Source organism: Pelodiscus sinensis, unplaced genomic scaffold (genome assembly GCF_049634645.1).
Source record: "Pelodiscus sinensis isolate JC-2024 unplaced genomic scaffold, ASM4963464v1 ctg35, whole genome shotgun sequence".
NCBI classification, from domain to species: Eukaryota; Metazoa; Chordata; order Testudines; family Trionychidae; genus Pelodiscus; species Pelodiscus sinensis.
In genome coordinates this window covers 8,085,049-8,107,910 of record NW_027465908.1, presented here as the reverse complement: position 1 = coordinate 8,107,910, position 22,862 = coordinate 8,085,049, and the positions used below count along the sequence as shown (strand labels likewise).

The 22,862-nt window shown below is 56.2% G+C and overlaps 1 protein-coding gene across 2 annotated transcripts; it reads left to right on the top strand.

Annotated features, from left to right (window-relative positions):
* The first annotated feature begins 1,342 nt into the window (after positions 1-1,342).
* On the top strand, positions 1,343-14,370 carry LOC142824451 (E3 ubiquitin-protein ligase TRIM11-like). 2 transcript variants are annotated; one of them, XM_075916422.1, is made up of 7 exons: positions 1,343-1,560; positions 2,412-2,962; positions 4,226-4,321; positions 6,355-6,585; positions 7,729-7,751; positions 7,850-7,953; positions 13,270-14,370. In XM_075916422.1, exons 2-7 carry the CDS (start codon positions 2,546-2,548, stop codon positions 13,830-13,832), a joined length of 1,434 nt encoding a protein of 477 aa, XP_075772537.1. In that variant the 5' UTR covers positions 1,343-1,560; positions 2,412-2,545; the 3' UTR covers positions 13,833-14,370. The 2 variants fall into 2 exon arrangements, with proteins under 2 accessions (XP_075772537.1, XP_075772538.1); XM_075916423.1 differs by lacking the exon at positions 4,226-4,321 and having other exon boundaries at positions 1,343-2,962; positions 13,270-14,369.
* Positions 14,371-22,862: the final 8,492 nt, after the last annotated feature.

Below are 22,862 nucleotides of genomic sequence, written 5' to 3'. Positions count from 1 at the left end.
AATCTGTGGTCACCAACAGGTTGAGGTTGATGGCAAGGCTGTGAGCAGTGGCTTGCAAAGTGTCCTGTCTGCTCTGTCCCCTTTCCCTCCCTCTCACCCCCAAGAAGCTCCACTACTTCCCTGCAGTGACAATGGAGGCAGTGTGGGCTTCCTGGGGATGGACAGAAGTCCTACAACTCAGTGCCACTTTGGGAGATTCCAGAAGTGCACTAGCTGCTCTGCTGGGTGTACTGCAGGAGGGATGGAGCATGGGCTCCCTGCACTGCACAGGAGGGGTGAGTCAACCCTGCAGGAGGCAGGCAGGAGGCTTCCCTGCACTGGGGGGTTGGCCCCAGGGCAGGCAGGCACTGGTTTCCCTGTGGGGGAGAATCCTTGGAGAAAGGAGACGTAGGGGACTCTCTGCCTCTGCCTCCACTTGCTCCCCAGCTGCAGAGCTCTGTAACTCTGTTCCCCCCCCCAAAATGTATATGTAGTATATGTATATATAAATGCTTCATTATAGATTTAAATAGCATGAATCATGCATAGAAAACAGAAAACAGACAGACCATTGACAGACCATTTATCCATTTATGTCAGAACTATAAACACGTGATTTTATGTATCGCATAGTTTAAAAATAAACTGTTCACCAGAGGGTGTAAGTAAGGGCTGGGCAGGAGGAGAACAGAGGGGGCGGGGCTCCAAGGCAGGGGCGGGGCCTGTTGGGAGATTTAAAAAGCGACCTTGGGTGTGATAAGGTGGGGACCCTGCTCCAGTAGCACCTGAACATGTGATGGGATCTGAACGTGCGTGGGCAGAGCCCCTTCGCCAGAGACCGGAGTGAGAGTCCGGATCCAGGAATAAAAGAGAGAGACGCTACATCTACACAAAGGCTTATGCAAATGAAGCTGTGCTTCATTTGCATAATTAATTAGGGGCCATTTGGCACAAGAGGTTTTCCCTGCAAGCTGAGGCCGAGCCGCTCCCGCACAGGAGGGGCCCAGCCAGAGGCCGAGGCTCTTCCCAAGGGCCGGGGGCGGGTTTCTGGGGGGCCCGTGGCCTCACACGCAGCAGCTCCTAGGCCAAGTGCAGCCTGGAACCCCCGCGGGGGGACTCGCCTGCCCGGGGGGGCGGGGACAGACCCGCACTGGGGAGCCTGGCACAGCTGGGGGGGGGGGGTCCAGAGGGAAGAACTCACCAATTGCCCCGCCCCCACCTTGTCAGTTTTATCCGGCCTCGGTGTCACGTGATCTCTACCCGCCCCAAGCTCCCCACGCTGCCCCGCAGCGATGTATCTGCCCCGCCCCCATCTGACACGTCACCTGCTCCGCCCGCCTCCTCCCGCCCACTTCACCTCAGCGCCTCCGAGTCCTCCTGCCCCTCCCCCCGCGCGGCGCTGACCGGAAGCCGAACCAGGCGCGCGGCGAGTAACGGCCCCAACGGCTCCTTCAGAATTCGCGCCACAGAGTCAGACGCCCAGGCGGGCGGGGCAGGGAGCGGCTGGCGGGACGCTCTGAAAACCCGGCCGGCGCGCGGCAGAAGAAGGGGGGGAGGGGTCGGACCGCGCGTGCGCAGCGGGTCAGTGACTCCGATCTGGGATCCGCGCCCGGGCTTAGCTCTGACCCGGAGCTGCCTGGCCCCGCCCCCGCCTCGCGCGATTGGGCGCCCGGGCCGGGCGGCAGCGGCGAATGCAGGGGGCGGGGCCGGCACCGCGTGTCACGACGCGGGGGGTTCCGCACGTGCCGCGGAGCCCCGACGGGGCCTTTCTCTGGGTCCTGCCCTGGGGTGGGGGGGCCCTTGTCACCCCCATTCTCCTCCCCACCTGGGGCAGTAGAACACCCTGTGGGGGGGGGCCACCCCGACTTAGCCGCTGGGGGACACTGGCCCCAAATGGGCCCTGGCTCTGCTGATGGTTAATGAGGGGGCGAGTCACGTGCCTCAGCAGCCCCCCAGTATGATTGGGGGCAAAGGGGAACAGAATTTGATTGTGAAACATGAGGGGTAAATGGGGGGGAATTAATCCCACTGCCCCTTCAGGGTCCCTCCCCAGGCCCCGCTCGCTGTAGGGGACACAGTCCTTCAGCTCCTGCCTACGCCTGTAAATGGGAGCAGCGCCGGCTTCTGGGTGCCCTAAGAAACCCCTGGCCCTGTAGCATCTGAGAGACTAGCAAAAAATCTGGAGAGTGTCATGAGCTTCCGTGGCACAGCCCACTGCCTCAGACGGCAAACCCAGAGCAGTGGGCGGTGCCCATGAAAACTTGTTGGTTTTTAAGCTTCTTTTAGTTACAGACTAACACGGCTCCCCCTGAGACTTTTAAACAAGCAAGGTTCTGTGTGTCTGTAACTGCCTGGGAGTTTTCTTGGGTAGCTTGGTGCATTTCTGGGGTCTGACTTCTGTGGTGTTTTCTTCTTTCTTCATTTCTGTCCAGCAAGTGTGATTGGCTCCCAGTTGTGCATCTTGCTTAGAGGGAAAAAAAAACCAAACAGCTGGAACAGGCTACGCTGCTTCCTCCATTTGATCGGGAAACAAAACCAACCCGTAGGGCGGGGTTGCAGAGAGGCCATGGCTGCCGGGGACCTGGCCAGGAGCTTCCAGGATGAGGCGACGTGTCCCATCTGCCTGGAATTTTTCACAGATCCGGTGTCTATTGAGTGTGGGCACAACTACTGCAGGGCCTGCCTCAGCCAGTGCTGGGGGGAGTCGGAGCCCAAGTTCTCCTGCCCCCAGTGCAGAGAGACCATCCTGCAGAGACACCTGCGGCCCAACTACCAGTTGGGGAACCTGGTGGAGCTGGTGAAACGCCTGCAGCTCCCGGCAGGGCCAGTGCCCAAGGGGCAGCCAGGGTGCAAGAGACACCAGGAGTCCCTGAACCTCTTCTGCCAGGAGGATCAAGCCCCCATCTGTGTGGTGTGTGACCGGTCCCGGGAGCACCGCGCACACACGGTGGTGCCTATCGAGGAGGCTGCCCAGGAGTACAAGGTAGGGACCAGGCTCTGCAGGGCAGGTCCTGGGGCTTGGTTCACACTGTGGCGTTAGAGTGACATAGGCAGCTCACGTCAACCTAATTATGTCAAGTGCTGATGCTACAGCCAGGGCTGTCCCCAAGGGGGTATAGGATCTAGGGCAAGCCCCCCCTCCCCTCCTGGATGGGATCTAGGGCAACCTCCCCTACCCGCCAGCTGCACCCTACCTCTGCTTCACCCCTCCCCCCCATCCCAATTCCTGCTCCACCCCATTGTACCCTGACATGAACCAGTGTCACTGGGTAGCCTGATGTGGGGCAACAGTAGGGGTTGGCCCCCATTCCCGCACTTGGTATGGTGGTGGGATCTGAAGTGGCCCAGCAGCCTGCTGTGCCCCGCCGCCCTTTTCCATGGTACGGGGAAGTGAAGTAACCTGGACCCAGGTCGCTCCGCTACCGCAGCAAAGCTGGGCACCACCATCTGGAAGACGATGGTGCAGTAGAGTTGGAGCATGGACTTCCTCGGCATCTTGGCTGGAGCAGCCTCTGTTCCCGGCGGGCCCAGGAGCGCAGGGGCTGGAGCCAGCAGTGAAGTCCCGTGTAGTCCAGTTAACTGGCGAAGCGTTAGGTTAACTGGATGTTTGACGGGTTAGCAGGGATTTTGCAGCCCTCACTCGGCATGGTGCTGCGCTGGGTGAATGAATCAGAGGCTGCTCAAGGGGGCGAGAACACCAGGTTACCTCTGCCCAGGAGCAGTTACAATTACAGGTCTCTGCTCCCCCAGACCCAGGGCTCCCTTGTCCCTCGCTGGTCTCCAGCCACATCACAGCCTACTGCACGGGTAATGAGGCTGCACTGGTGAGAGGCTTTTGCTGTGAGGGAGGCCCCCTGGGAGCCTGGGCACACACAGGAGAGCAGAGTGGGGAGCTGGGGCTGGGTTCCGGGGCACGGTGCAGTAAGGTTCCTGCCCCAGCTCCTCTCACCCTCTAGCTGAAGGGATCATTCAGAGGCTCCCCAGCCATTTCCCTTCTGGCCCATGCGTAGGGATGTGGCACCTGCGCTAACATACCAGGGCGGAGTTGCCCTGAGTGGCTGCAGTAGGCAGAGCCCCTGCTCGGAGCCGGGCATCTCTGCTCCCAGGGTGCCTTTGGGGCTAGCAGAGCTGAGTGGCTGCCTCCTTCCAGGCCAGGTCCCTCGTGTGTGTACGGCCAGTGTGTATGGTGCTCGCCGCCTGCCAGACAAGCAGATAACGGCTGTTTGTCGCCCCGGATGCCCTACAGGAGAAACTCCAGGGAGCCCTGGGCCTGCTCAGGGAGCAGCTGGAAGAAGCCCTGGTGCTGAGAAGTGAAGAGGAGGAAAAAACCGCAGCGTGGCAGGTGGGTGTCTGGGTTAATCTCTCTGGCTATCCTTCAGGCTTCTTTTAGAAGAACCTTTTTTCGAAAGAGACCTTCCAAGAAATCATCTTCTGAAAGAGATCGCCTGCAAACAAAAGCACATCGAAAAAGCGATCTGCTTTTTCAAAAGAGAATGTCCAGACTGAATGGATGTTCTCTCATGTGTCAGCTGTGATTGCTATGGACGGAGTGGCCACCAGGGCTTTTTCCTCTTTCCTCTTCTTCTGAAAGAACGCCCTCTTCCCCGTCCACACATGCCTTTTTCTGAAAGCTCTTTTGCAAAAAGGCTTCTTCCTCATAGAATGAGGATTACCAGTGCTGGGAAAAACCCCTCCATTCATTCAATTTAATTTAGAAAGACTGCGATTGCAGCGTGGATGTAACTGGAGTTTTTTTTTCGGAAAAATGGCTGTTTTAAAAAAAAAAATCTCTCTGCAGCATAGACATAATCTCTGAGCCCTTTCCCCGGCAGCGCTCCCAGGCATGAAGTAGCTGAAAGCTCCAGGATGAGGCTATAAACCTGCTCTGGTAAATCAAAACTAGCTGGGGTATGTCTGCACGTGGTGCACTTGGCACCACACTGCAGCGGGGACACCCCCTGAGTGAGCAGAGCTGGGGGCAGGTCAGAGTAAACCCAGGCAGAGCTCGGCCACTTCACAGCCTCTGCTGCCACATGGCCATCTCATCCCGGTCACCTTCTGCTGCTCCTGTTACTGTCCCAATGAGACATACAGAGGCAATAAGACAGAGAATGCCTTATGGCCTTTGTATAAAACCATGGGACACCCACAGCTTGAATTCTGCATGCAGATGTGGTCGCCTTATCTCAAAGAAGATCTCTTGGCACTGGAAGAGGTTCAGAAAAGGGGCAACAAAAACAATGAGGGGTTTGAAACAGGTCCTGTATCGAGTGATGAAAAAGACGGATTTTTGAGCTTAGAAAAGAGGAGACTAAGGTGGGATATGATAGAGGTCTATAAGATCATGAGTGATGTGGAGAAAGTGAGTAAGGAATAGTTATTTACTTGTTCCCATAACGTAGGAACTTGGTGTCACCAAATAAATGAATAGGTAGCAGGTTTAAAACAAACAAAAGGAAATTTTTCTTCATGCAGCACACAGTTAACCTGTGGAACTCCTTGCCAGAGGATGCTGTGAAGAGCACGACTTTAATAGAGTATAAAAAAGAACTAGATCAATTCATGGAGGTTAGGTCCATCAATGGCTGTTAGTCAGGATGGGTAGGAATGGTGTGTCTAGCCTCTGTCATAGCTGGGAATGGGTGACGAGAGGGATCACTGTTCTGTTGACTCCCTCTGGGGCACTTGGCATTGGCCCCTGTCAGCAGAGAGGACCCTGGGCTAGTTGGAATTTAGGTCTGGCCCAGCCTGGTTGTTCTTATGTCCTGGGCTTGTCTGTAGCTGGGAGATGAACCCAGGGGACAACACGTCCGTTCTGGTTCCCCTTCCTGTTACAGTGAGCTCCTCGCTGAGAGTGTAGGGTGTAGGCACATGGGCATGGGGCGCATGGTCAGGCTGGGTGAGGCCAAAGCCAGCCCTGGCAATGCTGCGAGGGCCCAACGCCCATGTGAGCCCCAGGATGGCACCCACGGGGCTGTTGGCACCAGCCCTCAATGCTGAACATGCAGCCCTGGGAGCAGGTTGTCAAGAATGAGCATCGCCCACACCCTGCTGTGACAGGTCCCCGGGGGGCAGAGGGGAGAGTGTCCAGCCCTGTGCGCCCCCCCCTCCCCTGGTACATCTCTCCTTTCCCTCGATTTCTTCCCTCCCCCCTGTGCCCATCCCATGTCGCCTGCTATAACAGTCTGCAGCTTTACCTAGCACCCTGGGCAACCTCCCCACAGGACTGGCCCTGTTCACTCTGAGCTAAAACCAGCCCTTTCTGGTACATTTCCCAGACTTCACACTGACCTCACAGTCCCTGCTTCACGGGCAGAGGCCCCGTCTGTAACTCGGCGCTGGCCTGTGGGTTCCTCTCTCCTTTCCTTTCTCCAGAGGAAAGTGCAGGCAAGGCGAGAGATGATTGCGGGTGAATTTAACAAGCTGCACACGCTGCTGAGGGAGGAGGAGCAGCTGCTTCTGCAGAGGCTGGCGGAGGAGGAGGGGGAGACTCTGCAGAGGCTCCAGGAAAATGTCACCAAACTCTCCCAGCAAAGCGCCTCCCTGCAGCAGCTGATCGCAGAGATGGAGGGGAAGTGTCAGCAGCTGGTTGCTGAGCTGCTAAAGGTGAGACAGCGTCAAAACTCTGCCTCCAGCCAGAATTACAGCTCGGATCCATGGGCCTGGAACCCAAGAGTTAGAGCAGGGGTGGGCAAAAGGGCCTCTGCGAGCTGGATTCAGCCTGCCAAATGGGTTGATCTGGCCCGCGGAGACTCTGCCGCTCCCCCAACCCCAGGCCATTTAGAGCCATGGGGTAAGGGGAGTGTGCAAAGTTTCCTCCGCCCTGCGACAAGCACATGGCACTTCAAAGTGCCGTATGCTCGCACAGGGTGGGGGCAGGATGAAGGAAGCTTTGCGCAGCTCCCCCGCCCCCTGGCCCTGACTGGCCTGGGGGCAGGGACGCATGCGAAGCCTCCTCCTGCCCTGCAAGGAGCATGTGGCACTTTGTAGTGCCGTGTGCTCCTTGCAGGGCAGGGGTGGAGCAGGAGGAGGCTTCACATGCTCCCTTCGCCCCCATGCCAATCAGGGCCTGGGGGTGGGGGCGTGTGTGAAGCCTCTTCTCGCCCTGGCATGGGTGCCTAGTGGGAAGGGGAGGCAAAGGGTCTCACCCACCCCCAGACCAATTATGATCTGTGGGTGGGAAGCCCAGAAGCATCATCTCCTGGCCCTGCCCTTCCAGTTTAGGCCCCGTCCCTTCTGGGGCAGCCTGGGGACACTTCAAATATTTTTGAAGTGGGCCCCGGCCAAAAATTATTACCCACCCCGGACTTAGAGTAAACTTGTTCTGCGGGCTCCTGACCAACCGTGTCGGACCAAGGGCTCCTTCAGTTCCAGATGGTGCTGTTTGGGTGGGAGGGGAATTGTGGAGGTCCAGGGGCGCCCTGCGAGATTAAATGTTTGATGCAAAAATGATACTGGGCTAAGCCCATCCCTGCTGTGACTCCAGAGCATTGGCCTCAACCAGTCGCTAAACACGGATATGGGGGCGGGGTCCCTAGGAGGAAGAAACATTTAACTAAATTCCCGTCCAACCTACAAACAATGAATCGAGTGTAAATGCAAAACGACGCAGGAGGTTTTGCCGCAGAACAGTGAAGCCTGGGAGGGTGAATCCATTCTCTAGATGAAAGGCTGCTGCCCGGCTGGGGAATTGCTTCAGCTTATGCCCCCGGTGTTCACACAGAGCATCGATTCTCTTTCTCCTTTCAGGACGTGAAAAGCACGTTGAGCAGGTGCGTGTCCCATTTTCACTGCCCTTGTATTCCTGGTGGGGGCCCTGTGGCGATGCCAGTTCAGGGCAGCTGCTGATGCTGGGAAGTTTGCTTCCTAGGAGTGAAAACATGAAACTCCAGGAACCCGAAGCCGTTTGCACCGACCTGCAGTGCAGGTATAAAATTTGTCTTGATATGAGGGAAGCTCTGAACAGATTTGCAGGTGAGTGGAGCCCCTGGGACATCGAGCTGTTTAGTGCGGGGGACTCTGGGCAGAGCCTAGGGCCCCAGGACACACGTGGACCCAGCTGGGAGCTGTGCAGTAGCTGGAGGCTGATGGGCTCAGTGCTGGGGAGTTTGCCTGCTGCTCCCACCCACCTGCTGGCACTTGCCAGAGATCTGACCTGGCCCCATCACCCTGACCCTCCCTGACCGGGTCAATGGGGCCACTGAGCAGGTGTTGGGAGGCCTGGCCTGGGCCCATGTGCTGGGGGCTGCCCAGACGGGTCATGGGGGCATGTCTGTGTCTCTCTCCAGGCGCATGGGAGGCTCTGCCCGGATGTGTAGCCGAACCTGCCGTGTCTGCAGAGCCTGGTGTGAGGGTCTCCAGGTTGTCTGCTCCAGGTCTGGGTGGAGGGAGCCAGGGGGAGGCTGGAGCATTCGCTAGCTGGGGACAGCTGCTCCCCTGGGGCTCTGGGAGGGTCTGTGTGGCCAGGTCCCGCGCTGGGAGACGCTGGGGCAGCAGCAGAGGGTCTGTGCCACTCGCAGGGCCCAGGGGACACGTCGCTCTGGGCAGAGAGTTCAGGCTGGAGCCGAGTCTCCACTGGCAGCCGGGTCTGTGGGCTGAGATCAGGGCTGGGGGGATTTTCCTGGCCAGGGCACATTTCACAGCCGCTCTGGAGTGTCCAGCTGGTGCCCTGAGCCCGGCCTGCCCGTCACCCGCTGGGGCTGGGGACAGTCCCTCCCTGCCGGTCACTGGGGCCTGGGCACCTCAGCTGCTCAGGCAGGTTTGCAGAGGGGCTGGGCAATCGGGTGCTAATAGTTTATTGGCAGAACAATTCGATTTGGGGTCCAGTGAAACTGCTCCCGGCCCCAGGCTGAGTTTGCTGGCGAGTGTCCATGGACAGAGCCAGGTGCCGCCGCTTCCCCCGCAGCCTGTAGCCCAGGGGCTAGGACCCAGCTGGGAGCCCCAGGTCCCATCCCTGTGTGGGGCAGGGCAGGGATGGGAATGTGGGTCCCCCCCTCAGGTGGGGGCTGGAACTGCTGGGCTCTGGGGGTCTGACGTGGGGTCCCTCAGTCTCTGCTGCTGCAGATGCTCCCCGGGTCTAAACACAGCCCTGGGCAGAGCGTGGGGGTGAGACTGGCTCTGCAGCACAGTGGGGCAGCCCCACCTGGGAGCCCAGAGTCCAGCCCCAGTGACCTGCAGTTACTGACCCATAACTCAGTGAGGGGAGGGGCACGGCCCCGGCACAGCAGTGTCTGAGGCCGTGGGAGCCGGGTTCCCTAGTGCAGCCACCTGGGTGTGAACTGGGACTGGCCCCTGTGCAGATTCTCCCAGGTGGAGGGGGCAGGAAGTGGGGAATTGCCCCTCCCCCTCCCCACTGCCCTCATTGGCAACAGCCCATTGGCTTGCAATTGCACCCCCCTCCCATCCTCCACTGCCCTGCCCCTCCTAGCAGCCCTGGGGGAGGGGCTGGGCCGGAGAAGTGGAGACCTGTCCTTCCCCTACCCTTCCCTTCCTATGTCTCTCCTTACGCTCCATCCCTTGATCGCCCTGACACCTGCCCTTCCCCTTCCCCTCCCCACATCCTCCTGGTGCCTCCCCCATCCCTCACTGGCCTCCCAACGCCTGACCCCCCACCTCCTTCTCTGCACCCACCCCCTCACCGCCCTCTGCCCCGGTTCTCCTCATGCCCCTCTGCACCCTCACATGTGACTTGCATCATGTCCCCCCCTTTTCACCCGGTCTGACCCGGCACCCACCCCTCCCTCGCCTCCCCCTCCCTTTTGTCTGCCCCTCCCTTCCCCCTCTGTCCCCTGGCACCTCCCCCCCCCCGCCCTCTGCTGCCGTCCCTTCCCTTGTCCCCTTCAACCTCCAGTAGCTGCTTCACACCTGGCCCCTTGTTGGCCCTGGTGCCTGTCCCACTCCAGGCTGCACCCCTGTGCCCTGGCACCTGCCCCTCCTCCTGCCCCTTGTGCCCGCTAGTCCCTGGCATCTGCCCCACCTAGGCCTCATCATGAGCCCTTCCCTCACCACCACCACCACCCCGCCTGCCCCTTGCCTCACACTCCCTCCCCCTTCCACCTTCCCCTTAGTTCTGCCCCTCCCCTCCCCTCTGCCTCCCGACACCTGCACCCCTCCTCCGCAAACCACTGGTGCCAGCCCCTTTGTGCTCCCCGCCCCTGGGCCCACCTCTCCCCGCTGCTTGCCCCGTGTAAGTCCCTGCCCTTGGCCCCTTTTGAGCCCCCTGATGTTTGCCCCTTCCCCTCCCTCCTCCTCTAGCCCATTGGCGCCCTACACTCCCCTCTGGATCCTGCCCCTTCCCTCCCCTTCTCCTAACCTCTGGGTCCTGCCCCTCCACTCACCTTTCCTCTGCCCCCCTTGAGCTCTCTCTTCTCCACACACAACTCTCTGCCCCCCTGTGCTCCCTTGTTCACTTGTCCCCACTCTGCCTCCTGGTGCCTGCCCCTCTGCTCTCTGCCCTGCTTGCCTCTGACCCTCTGCTCAGCCCTTCCCCCGGGACTGCTCCTTCCCTTGCCCATCTCAGTTCTCCTGGCACCCGCCCTGCATGCCCCTCCCCCCTTGATAACCTCCTCTCCTTGCTGCCCTTTTGCCCTCTGGGGTCTGCCTCCCATCCCCCTCACCTCTCTCTTTCCCCTTGTCACCTGCACCATCGCCCACCCCCTCCTTGCCCCTGGGGCCACATGAGGCCTGGAGAATGTGGGCAGGTGTGGAGAACGTGAGTCAGGAAGTGTCATTTCCCCTTCACCGCACACAGGAGCCAGGGGCACCCAGTGACGTGACCAGGCAGCGAGACTGACCCACACAAAGGCAGCGTTTCCTCATGCAGCGCAGTCGGCCGGTGGGACTCTGCTGGGGGTGGCTCAGAAAGGGCATGATCCGTTCACGGAGGGTTGCTCCGTCACTGGCTCTGAGCCAGGATGGGCAGGGATGCGCCAGCCTGCTCTGTGTGCTGGACACTGGGAGTGGGCGACAGGGCAGGGATCACTAGACGATTCCCCCTCTGCTCATTCCCTCTGGCTGCTCCAGGCGCTGCAGTGGCAGGAGGCAGGACACTGGGCAGAGGGACCAGGGGTCTGACCCAATATGGCTGATTTTGCATAAATATTAATTATAATAATAACAACACAGTCAACACAGAAACTCCCCCAGCTACTGGCCTGTCGCACTAGCGATGTCGTGACACAATGACCTTGGCAATTAATGGATTTGAAAAGTGTTGACCTCCTAGGAAACATTTTTCTACCAGGTTCCCAGGCACAAAGCAGGCGCTAGAGTGAAGTCACTGAAATAGTCCCACAGACCCATGTTCTGGCTGCTGCTGTTTCTGCGCCACCGTTCCTCTACTGCTCCGTCCCCAGTGGCCCGGCCCCGGCACCTTCTGCTGCTCCCCTCCCCGTGCCCTCGGCCCATCCCTCCAGGTCCCACCAGCTCTGAGCGATGGCAGCTCTGAGTGGGCAACCTTGCAGCTAGAGCAGGCTGGGCTGCGCTCCCCGCCCAGCCCCGCACACTGTCCCCAGCAGGGCTTAGCCGTCACTGAACCAAGCCAAAGGCTCCGTCTGGCCCAGGCAGCTCTGTCTGCACGGGAGAGAGGGTCCCCCCTGGGCCACCCACCCTCTCCTCACCAGCACCTGGCAGCCCCAGCCCTGCTCCCCAGTGCAGGGCATGTGGGGTGGCCAGAGCTTAACGTGTCACTGGAGAGGGGCCGGGCACCAGCATTTTTGTTATTTTCCCAACTGATGGGCTGAGCTGAGAGGTGCCAGAGGGGGGCCAATTGATTCTGTATCTTAAAAAAACCCTCAAAAAGCGACGAGTGGTCCTATAGCACCTGAGCAACCAACAACAAATCTAGTCATCTCTCTGTTAGTCTGGAGGGCGCTGCAGGAATTTGTGAGCCCAGAGGTGCCAGGGGTGGGAACGGACGATCCCAGCGGGGCCGGAGCTGAGCCCTGGGCAAGCCCTAGCACAGATTTGGTGCTGAGGGCCCCTCCCCCAGGCAGGCCCAGTCCAGCTCTGCTGCTGCCCGTCACTCAGACACTCAAAGGGTCCCAACATTTCCTGACCCCACATGGCACCTCAGTGGTTTGTGCCCAGCCCCAGGCAGAACGGATCCCGGGCAGCCCAGCTCTGTGGGCCAGGCCCCCAGGCAGGGCAGGCGTGTCCCTGGCAATACAGGCTGGGCCTGGCATCATCCCAACCTGGCTCCTCACGAGCTGTTAGGTGGGGGGGACCTCCCTCAGACTCTGTTTACACACTAGTGGGTTGGCCAGGGCAGCTGGACCAGCCCCACCGGCACAGACAGCTGCCAGGAGCGTTCGTCCGGGCCCTGCTGTCACACCCGCCCTGAGCTCTCAGGGGAGAGTCAGGAGCTGCGCAGCGGATTAGCAGAGCCCACAGCCTGTGTGTCCTGGGTGCACCTCAGTGCACGTTATAAAATGTATTCCGCACACGGCTAGGAACAGTTGGAGGGAGCACTGGTGCACACCCCCTCTGGGGGTCCTAGGGAAATCCTGGCTGGAAGCTGCCCCTCCCTTCACCCCCCTCTGTCCTCATGGTGCCTGTTCCTATTGCCCCCATTGCCCCCCTTCTGCCCCTCTCATCTGCCCCTCCCCTTCCCTCTCATGGCATCAACCTCATGGCAGAGCTGGGGATGACTCCTCATGTCTTGCTCACAGCGCTCCTGGGAATCTGCCTCCCTGGTGCCTGCTCTTCTCTTTGCCCGTCGGCCTGCCTGGTGTCTCTTCCCTGGGCCCCCCTTTGGGTCCTGTGGTGTAGGCCCCACCCCATCTCTGCCGCACTGGTGCCCACATCTCCTCCCCCCTCTGCCTCTCTAGGGCCTGCCCTTCCCACACCCCTCTGTCTGCCTCTGTGCCCCTCTGCTCCCTTCCTCCCCCTCTACCCCCCCGTGTCCCCCTTCCCTCTCTGCCCTTTTTGTATCTGCCCCTCCCCCCAGCCCTCCTGGGGACTGCCCCTTCCCTCACCCCTCTGTCCCCTTGTGCCTGCTCCTCTTGCCCCACATTGGCCCTATGGTGGCTCCCTCCCCCTCTCTCCCATCATCTGCCCCTCCCCTTTCCTCTCCCAGCATTACCCTGCCCCTCCCCCCACTGACAGCTTGCCACCCCTGGCCCGCTCCTCCTGCCCTTTTCCCGCTCTGTGTCTCCTCACCGGCAGAGGGGCCCTGACTCCCTTCAGACAATAACGCCTCCCCCCCGCACAGCAATTAACGGGGGCACAGCTTAATTTCCCGTTGACCCCAGGGACCCACCCCCGGCCCTGACTCTGTGACTCTCTCCCCAGTGGACGTGACGCTGGATCCAGACACGGCAAATCCCTACCTCGTCCTGTCTGAGGGGCGGAAACGTGCGAGACACGGAAACAGGCGCCAGGCTCTGCCCAACAACCCCGAGAGATTTGATAAAGGCCCCAATGTGCTGGGCGCCGAGGGGTTCGCGGGTGGGCGGTGTTACTGGGAGGTGGAGGTGGGAGACAAGACAGGCTGGGACCTGGGGGTCTGCAGGGAATCTGTGAGCAGGAAGGGGACAGTCGCACTCACAACCAAACAAGGATACTGGGCTATGAGTCTGAGGAATGGGGATAAATACACAGTCTCCACCTCCCCCTCGACTCCCCTCCCCATGAGCACCAGGCCCAGCCGGGTGGGGGTTTTCCTGGACTACGAGGCGCGCGAGGTCTCGTTTTACAATGTGACTGACAGGTCCCATCTCTTCACCTTCACCTGCACCTTCTCCGGGATGCTCCGCCCTTTCTTCAGTCCCTGTGTCAACACTGGGGGTGCCAACGCGGGTCCCCTGACCATCTGCCCAGTGTCGGCCCAGTCCGGAGAGAATCTCAGTCCCTGACAGTGACCCCCCGGCACCGACTAGCCCCTCCCAGCGCTGCGGCTCTTCCTCCAGGGGCAGGGCTGGTCACTGCAGGTACCTGGACGTTTAGTACCAACCGGTCACTGCCCCTTTCCCTTTGCAACTGGAGCCTCCAGTGGGAAACCGGACACCTGGCAGCCCAGCCCAGGCCAGGTGAATGGGACCTTCTGGCTGGAAAGAACCCAGGCTGCCTTTTCCCTCTGCCCCGGGTTTGCTCCATCCCAGCACAGGGTGAAACTGGTACAAAACATGGCCAGACAGCGGGTGGGGTTTTCTCCCCTCACCTTGCCCCATCCCCTGCCCCAGATGAGGGGGGAGGGGACTTTCACTCCTGGCAGAGTTTTCTACTTCTGTGAAATCTCAGTGTCAAATATGAAAGAAAAAGTGTCTTCTAATTTAGAAACTTGTTATTGTAACAAGGTGTCAGCACAAGAACCTTTTCTTTTACAGTTCACCAGCTTTTTATTAAAAATCTATTTTTAGAAATGCAATTTTTGACCTTTTTCTTCCCTTACATCTATATTGATGTTTGACTTATTTACAGGGCATTGTGTGTATGTCAGCTGCAGCACTTCAAGCAATCCAAAACATATCTGCGAATGCAATTCATTATGGCATTGTCAGACTGTTCAGTGACAATGTCCATGTGTCATAACCAGTGCAGCCACACACGTGCAGCTGCTCCCTCGCTCTCTTGCCCTGACCAGCTCTCTCTAGAAAGCAGGGCTCATACACCCCATACTGCGCTGCACTTTCGAACATTCATAGGTGAAAAAAAACATAGAATGAATTAACCAATCTCATTAGATTCACGTGATTTTATAATATTCTTTGAATTTCTGGCTGCATTATCTCCTGCGATTTTCAACTGTCTAGCTACACGATCTCTGGTAATCAAGATATGGCCCCTCCCTGCCTGCTCTTGCATCAATTAACACCGCTCTGTCCTCAACCTGACATCCTGCCTTCCTCTCCATAGAAATCTCTGCTGCAACGTCGTCTTTAGTTTATTTTTCTATAGAAATATTCGCAGCCAGTGTGCATTGATTTCAGTGCAGTGTTGGGCTTTTCATGTCCTTGGTTATAAAGACACAACAAATGCAGTTTGGTAAAGAAATAGAGAAGGGATTCTTTTACCGAGTCACAACAAATTAACTTAATTGTATTAAAGATGCTGGCACATAATGACTCCTAACATGGAGGGTGGTGAAGTTTGCTTTCTTCCCAGCCACAAATCAATGGAAAAGATCATAGTTTTGTTTGTCATACATTTAGGGGATGTCTGCACAGCAGCGTTATTTCAGAATAACTGACTTTATTTCGAAATAACATGCGCATTGCAACAGCGAGCCGTTACTTCGAAGTAATGTCGAGCGGGGGGGCCGTGTCTCTTGTGGCGGTGGTTTGCTAGGCCAGTGTGGACACCCCGGGCGTTAAAGGGGTGGGATCCTATAATCTGTGCAATCACGGGCCAGGGTAGATGTGGCAGAGCTGGTATTGCAAAGGCCACAAAGAGATTTACGTGTCCTCGGAACACGTGTCCTGCACTCGAAGGGATTCTCTACCCTGGATGAGGGACAGCGCTGAAAAGTGCCGGGCAGCGTTCCCTCTAAGGTGTGCACCTGCACAGCCGCGCACAAAAAATTCTCCACCCTTCTCCTTCCCTCCTCCACAGAGGTGAGTGGTGCTCTCGCGGGCGGGGGCTGCTGTGGCCCTCATGGTGGGGGGTAGGGGGAAATGGGGGGGCCTGGTCCAGAGACTGAGGCCTACATTGAGGTCACATGGTGGCAACCTGCTCCGGCCATGTGGTGAAGGGGCCAGGGCCTGCTCTGGCAGCTGGGGCTTGCTGGGGGGCTAGTGCCTGCTGCGTGGTGGGGAGGTTTGCTCTGGTGGGGAGCCAGGGACTGCTGCATGGAGGTGTGGGGGGGGTGCTGCTCCAGTGAGGAGCCAAGGGCTGCCGCATGGCGGGGGGCTGGGGCCTGCTCTGATGGGGGCCCAGGGCATACCACATGGTGGGGGTGGGAGGTGTTTCTCAGGCAGGGAGCCAGGACATGCTGCATGGTGAGTGGGCTACTCGGGTGGGGCTGGGGAAACCAGGGTCTGCCACAGGGCGGGGGAGCTACTCAGGTGGGGAGCCAGGGCCTGCTGTATGGTGAGGGCTACTCTAGGGGGCGGGGGAGCCAGGGCCTGCTGTGTGGTGAGGGCTACTCTAGGGGGCGGGGGAGCCAGGGCCTGCTGTGGCCACATAGTGAGGGGAAGGGGGGGGGGAGCCAGGGCCCACTCTGGCAGCCAGGGCCCTGGTCCAGTGGCTGGAGGCCTGTGCTGAGGCCACAGGTTTGGGGGCACAGGGCCGGCTTTAGGAAGTGCGGGGCCCAATTCGAATAGTTTTGGCAGGGCCCCACCACCCAGAATTTTTTGTAGAGCAAAAAAAAAGGACACAACCACACCCAAATATCACATCAGAAATAGATGTGATCTAAATGTATATCAATATAGTTGAACATTTAAAAAAAAATGCCATCCTTTATGATGCAAAATTTTACACAAAATTAAATCAGTTGCCTTAAGTGTAGGTCAAATATTTTCAATTGCAAACTCTCCAATCTTTTCAATAAAGTTTAAAGTTTGATTTTTAAAAAGTTACCAGAGAGCGTTGCAGTTTTCTGTTACATTGATTTACCTTTTAAATAGCAAAAATGGATTCTGTTAAGAAAGTGTCAGTTCTGTGGTCAAATTCCAGACCTCAGTGATTTCAGCACCAATGATTTCACTAGGTAATATGGTTCCTCACCACCATTGCCTCCTTTGCACTGCCCTTTAACACATATTGCCTGCATGTTGAGACCAAGGTCAGTCTACACAAGATTTTATCAATGATTTTTGCTCAAGCGATCACTGAGACAAGACAAGGACTCTCAATTGATTCTAGTCAGCTCTGCCTTTAAACAAGGTGGCTGCGTCTAGACTGGCATGATTTTGCGGAAATGCTTTTAACGGAAAAGTTTTTCCTTTAAAAGTATTTCCGCAAAAGAGCATCTAGATTGGCATGGGTGCCTTTGTGCAAAAAGTGGCCAGTCTAGACGCGATTTTGCGCAAGAAAGCCCCGATTGCCATTTTGCGAATTGGGGCTTTCTTACACAAAAAATTCCTTCCCTGTCTACACTGGCCCTCTTGCACAAGTATTCTTGCGCAAGAGGGCTTATTCTTGAACGGGAGCATCATCGTATTTGCGCAAGAAGCACTGATTTTGTACAGTACAAAGTCAGTGCTCTTGCGCAAATTCAAGCGGCCAGTATAGACAGCTGGCAAGTTTTTGCACAAAAGCACCTGCTTTTGCACAAAATCTTGCCAGTCTAGATGCACCCTGGATGTAAAGTGTCAGATATAATTGAGGACTCCCAAATAGACTCTTCACCACCAGAAATAAAACCTGTTTCTGTCTTCTGTGACTTTCAGTTAGATGTGACTCATTGTCCTCTGCTTAGTGTTTAAGTTATGGTAGACCCTAAGCGAGGTCATGCTGGCTACGTCTAGACTGGCATGATTTTCCGCAAATGCTTTTAACGGAAAAGTTTTCCATTAAAAGCATTTGCGGAAAAGAGCATCTAGATTGGCACAGACGCTTTTCATGCCAATCTAGACGTGCTTTTCCGCAAAAAATCCCCGATCGCCATTTTCGCGATCGGGGCTTTTTTTGCACAAAATAAATCTGAGCTGTCTACACTGGCCCTTTTGCGCAAAAGCTTTGCACAAAAGGACTTTTGCCCAAACGGGAGCAGCATAGTATTTCCGCAAGAAGCACTGACAATCTTACATGATATCGTCAGCGCTTTTGCAGAAATTCAAGCGGCCAGTGTAGACAGCTGGCAAGTTTTTCTGGAAAAGTGGCTGATTTTCCAGAAAAACTTGCCACTCTAGACACAGCCGTGGTGTAAGAGGCAGCACTTAGGACTCTGAGTTCAAATCTCAGTGGGACCTGCTGCGGCTGGGCTGGTTGTTACAAGTCCCTCAAAATTCACCTTTTTTGGCTTCCTTTGCTGCAGGCTCCCTAGAGAGGGATTTGTGCCCTCTGCTGCGAGTCTGAAAACACCTTCCCCCTGGCAGCTCTGTCTCTTGTCTGGCAGTCTGGGAGGGGCTGGGGCTCAGGAGATTCAGGGTCAGGCCTACGCGTGGCTGTAGACAGCAACAGAGACTCCCAAGAGCAGAAGTCTGAAAATTCAGCATCAAACCTGCCCCCTGCTGTGGTCCTGTAAAGCGACCTTGACCCTGCAGTGCTATGTCGGGGTACTAAGGCATCTGTAATATCTATCCTGCATCTTAACAGTGCCCCCTTATTTTGAAATACAATGGGCTCGCTAGTCCAATGTCCCTGTAAACCTCATTCCATGAGGAGGAAGGGATATTTCAGAATAGCAGGTTATGTTGAAATGTGGTGCTGTGTAAATACCAAAGCGTTTTTGAAATAAGCTCAAAATGACAACTTCTGTAGCTCAAATTGTGTATCATATGTCAATCCTCTATCTACACTGCACCCTAAACTTGAAATAAGATACTACATTAAGGCTCTGTCTACACTACAGAGACAACGCTTTAGTCCAGAGAACACATCTGCTCTTCCGAATTTTTTTCCGAAGAGCAGACATGCCTTTTTGGTGTCTCTGTGAACCTCATTTTATGAAGAAGGGATGTTACAAAAAAAGTTTTTTCCCACATTTGGTCCAGTGTAAATAGGCCACAGCTTCTTCCAAAAAAAGAAGCAGAAAAAGCTATGCAAATTGGGGTTCACAATTTGCCTAGCTTTTTCAGAAGAACAGTGTAGTGTAGACATAGCTTGAGTTTTGCACTGCACTGGTAGAAGACATGGAGGGACAAAACAGTCTGGGGGTACCTGCAGCTTTTCAGAACAGCCCTTGCCGGGGGTTGCTGGGAACTGTCTGCACTAAAGCCCATCCTTGTGTCAGCCTAAGGATTACCCATTCTGTAAAAGCTGCCCTGGAAATGAGGAGTAGCTAAGGTGACTCTGGTGAGATTTGAACCCATAACCTTTGAATAACTGACCTGGCTCACACTGAGCACCACAGCTTAGAAGGCCAACACACCTTTCATCATGCCACAAACCCTCATGTTTTACTGGCTTTCCTGTCTCCAATATCTGCTTTTCAGCATGGCACTTGCTGGGGGAGAAAAAAAGGCTGTTCTCAGTAGTGACGGATGGCAGAACAAGGAGCAATGGTCTCAAGTTGTGGTGGAAGAGGTCCAGGTTGGATATTAGGAAAAACTATTTCACTAGGAGGGTAGTGAAGCATTGGAATGGGTTACCTAGGAAAGCAGTGGAGTCTCCATCCCTAGAGGTGTTTAAGTCTCGGCTTGACAAGCCCCTGGCCGGGTTGATTTAGTTGGGATTGGTCCTGCCTAGAGCAGGGGGGTAGACCTGCTGAGGTCTCTTCCAGCTGTATGATTCTATGAGCCAGATCTGTCTTTTTTGGGAGAGCAAGTAGGAAGAGGGAGGGGCCACTGAGCTCCCTGACAGTGAAAACAATTGGGCTATGTCTACACTGGTGGGTTCTTGTGCCAGAAATATGCAAATGAAGCTAAGTGTAGCAGCATTGCGCAAGAAGAGGCTGTGTAGATGCTCTTTCTGGAGGTACGTCTAGACTACATGCCTCTGTCGCCAGAGACATGTAGATTAGGCTACCCGACATAGGAAAATGAAGCGGCGATTTAAATACTCGCAGCTTCATTTAAATTTAAATGGCTGCCGCACTGTGCCAATCAGATGTTTGTCAACACAGCGCGGTAGTCTGGATGCGCGGGGGTTGACAGCAAAGGCATTTGTCGACCTCCCAGGTAAACCTCATCCCAGGAGGCATATTTAAATTATTTAAATCGCTGCTTCATTTTCCTATGTCAGGTAGTCTAATCTACATGCCTCTGATGACAGAGGCATGTAGTCTAGACGTACCCTAGCACAAGAGCCTCTTCCACAACAATGGTGGCTCATTAAATATGCAAATGAGGCCCACTTGCCACTGCTCCTACCGGCTGCCTGCCAGCCACTCCCTCCAGCCACCCCATCCATGCTACTGTGGGTGCCAGTGTCTCACCACATTGTGAAATCAGAACGGAGACGGACACTGTCAATAAACACTTGTATCGGAAACGCTCCTCTGGATGCTGGGCCCACCAGAGCCGTGTGCCGCTGCCATCTGCCTGCTCCGTGGACGTCTTCCCATTGCAGAGCGCGCGCCGAGCCAGACTGTGACTAGACAGCCTGTCTCTGGGCACCCAGGGGCTACATCCACACTGCAGGCTTCCTGCTCAAGAATGGCCGTTCTTGCGCAAAGACTTTAGGAGCATCTACACTGCACGTGCGTTCTTGTGCAAGTAAATTTACGGCAAAACGTAGGAAGAGAGGGCTTCTTGCACAAGAGTTATTCCTCTCCCCATGAGGAATAAACCCTCTTGTGCAAGAACTCTTGCACAAGAAGGTAGTATGAACGGGCAACAGGCTTTTTTTGTGCAAGAAACCCCTATGGCTAAAATGGCCATCAGAGTTTTCTTGCCCAAGACAGTGTGCACACTGCCAGGGACATTCTTGTGCAAAAGCACATGGCAATGTGGATGTGATCTTGCACAAGACATTTTGCACAAGAACTCCTGCACAAAACAGATCTTCTGTAATAGCCTGCAGGGTAGATGTAGCCAAGGGCTGTTTGGGTTTGTTACCAGCACTGAGCTTTGTACAGCAGCCCAGGGAACATTGTGAAAAGGGAAAACCTTCCAGCCCTGGGTGTCCCTGGCCAGCCAGCGAGTGGCACAAAGGTTCCCTGCAGTGTTGGCTTTGGGTAGTTTGAAACAAACTCAAGCAGCTCAGATGAGGTGGCCGAGTGGTTAAGGCGATGGACTGTTAATCCATTGTGCTCTGCATGCATGGGTTCAAATTCCATCTGCGTTTGTAGTCCTTCCTCTTGCTTTTCCCAGAAGTTCAGTGCCAGCCCCTCCTGTACACCTGCCTGCCCCAACCCCTCCCACTGCAGCCTGGGGAAAGGGGAAATCTCCACAGAGACACTCCCAGCTGGGACCCTCAATCCCTTCTGCCCTCAAGGGGAAACCTCACAAAGGAGATTCCAGGCAGCCAGGCCATGGGGGTCTCTGAGATGCCCCAGCCCTGCAGCCTGTCCCACAGGCTTCTTCTTGGGAAGAAGGAAACCACAAGTGAGAAGCACCTGATGCCCACAGACCCTCACTCTCCATGGCTGCGGAAGCTGCAGAGGTTGCACTCACAGGATCTCTGGACACTGACAACCCAAGGGAATCACAAGGGCATGTGGCGCTGGCTCTCCTGTCCCAGCAATTGCAGCAAGAGCCCTGCCTTGCCAGTGCCAGTCACAGCAGCCTCTGCACCTGCTCCAGGCTTGTGGTTTCCTTCTTCCCAACACTCCTCCCCAATCAGCCTTTTCCTGAACCAGCAGTTCCATGGGTGGCCAGGGGACACCTCTCCTGTGTCCCAGAAGCTGCCAGGCTCTGACTCTTGCCCCCTTGGTGCCCCCCTCTAAATGCTCTTTTAAATTGGTCTTTATGGTCCTGCTCAGGGCGTTTTTCTCCTCAGCAGCGCACAAGAGAGACCACCAGCCACCTTGACCAAACCTCAAACCAGCTGGACTAGCCAGCCCACATCACAGTGAGTCGCTAGTGGCCCTGTCAGAGAAGAGCCATTGGCAGCTGCAGAGACGTCCCTTCAGCTGCCGGACGCACCTTTCTGAAAGGGCTATTTGTGAATTGTGTTTTCCTTGGCTGGCTAGCTCAGTTGGTTAGTGCGTGGAGCTAGTAATACCAAGGTCATGGGTTCAAGCCTTGTGCTGGCCACAGATATGTTTGCTGTGGTGACTGCTCTACCCCTGCCCCCCTCCTTTAGCTGCCTGCTATGGGCCTGTTGGCTCAGCTATTTAGAGCTTCATGCTAATAATGCCCAGGTCTCTGCAGTCCATGCGGAGGAATGTAGACATTTTTGGCCAAATGGCCAATGGTCTTGCAAAGAAAGGCCACCTCCCTCCTACCCCCGCATCCTAGACCAAGTCAGAGACAAGGTCAAGGAATTGCGGCAGGGGTATGTGAGGGAAGCCCTGCATGACTGTGCATGCTCTTGGAGAGGATGAAAAGCCGTGAGAGGCAGCTGCAGGACCCATTTGTGCCTGTTTTTGCAGGGTTCAAATAAGGGCTCAGCAAGAAGCTTTCATGCTCCTTCTTTACACTGCATTGGCTGCGAATCAAACCCAGGTGAACTGCTTCAAAGGCAGTTTTGTTCACTGCTATACCACCAATGCCTGCCTGGAAAGCTTTTAGGAAAATTAGTGAGGGAAGCCCATGTCTGCCATGAGGCTGGCCAGAGGCGAGAGGGTGCCCGTGTGGTTTGGGTAAAGCAGAACTTCTTGGCCATTAGGCAAAGACCAGAAGTGGTGACGCTGGGGTAGTGGCTGCCCTGCACTCTCCAAGGTGTGAGGAGCCGGGCGGGAGAGGAGTCCCAGAGGTTGTTGGGTGGGTGAGTAGAGTTTATCGGCCTTTGGGCTACGCTCAAGAGCAGCCAAGGGAGAGATGGGGAAGTGACTTCTGGATATTCTGTGTGGCCCAGGGATACGGACCAAGAGCGTCCTTGTGTTTTTTGCCATAGAGTGTTGTTTCTGGGTCCTTTGCCTAAGATCGAGCACGTCTGCCTCCCGGAGACCCATGTCACAGGCACAACCCCCAGAGACTCCTTCAGGGACACATCACAGGACCAAGCAAGGGGCAGAAACACTGGGCACTGTCAGTGTCTGGGCCAGAGATAAAGACCCTCTTGGAGCTGTGATCCGAGGGGGAGTCTCTGCAGGCCCGGCAGTCCAGGGGGACGAATGCAACATTTATAAACATAAAAACATAAGAACGGCCGTACTGGGTCAGATCTAAGGTCCGTCTAGCCCAGTGTCCTGTCTGCCGACAGTGGCCAGCACCAGGTGCCCCGGAGGGGGTGGA

Bases quoted from the DNA above. Each gene is read 5' to 3' on its own strand.
- LOC142824451 (XM_075916422.1), top strand. From the start codon at position 2,546: ATGGCTGCCGGGGACCTGGCCAGGAGCTTCCAGGATGAGGCGACGTGT. The intron at 2,963-4,225 runs GTAGGGACCAGG...GATGCCCTACAG, and splicing joins AGGCTGCCCAGGAGTACAAG to GAGAAACTCCAGGGAGCCCT. The intron at 7,752-7,849 runs GTGCGTGTCCCA...TTTGCTTCCTAG, and splicing joins GTGAAAAGCACGTTGAGCAG to GAGTGAAAACATGAAACTCC.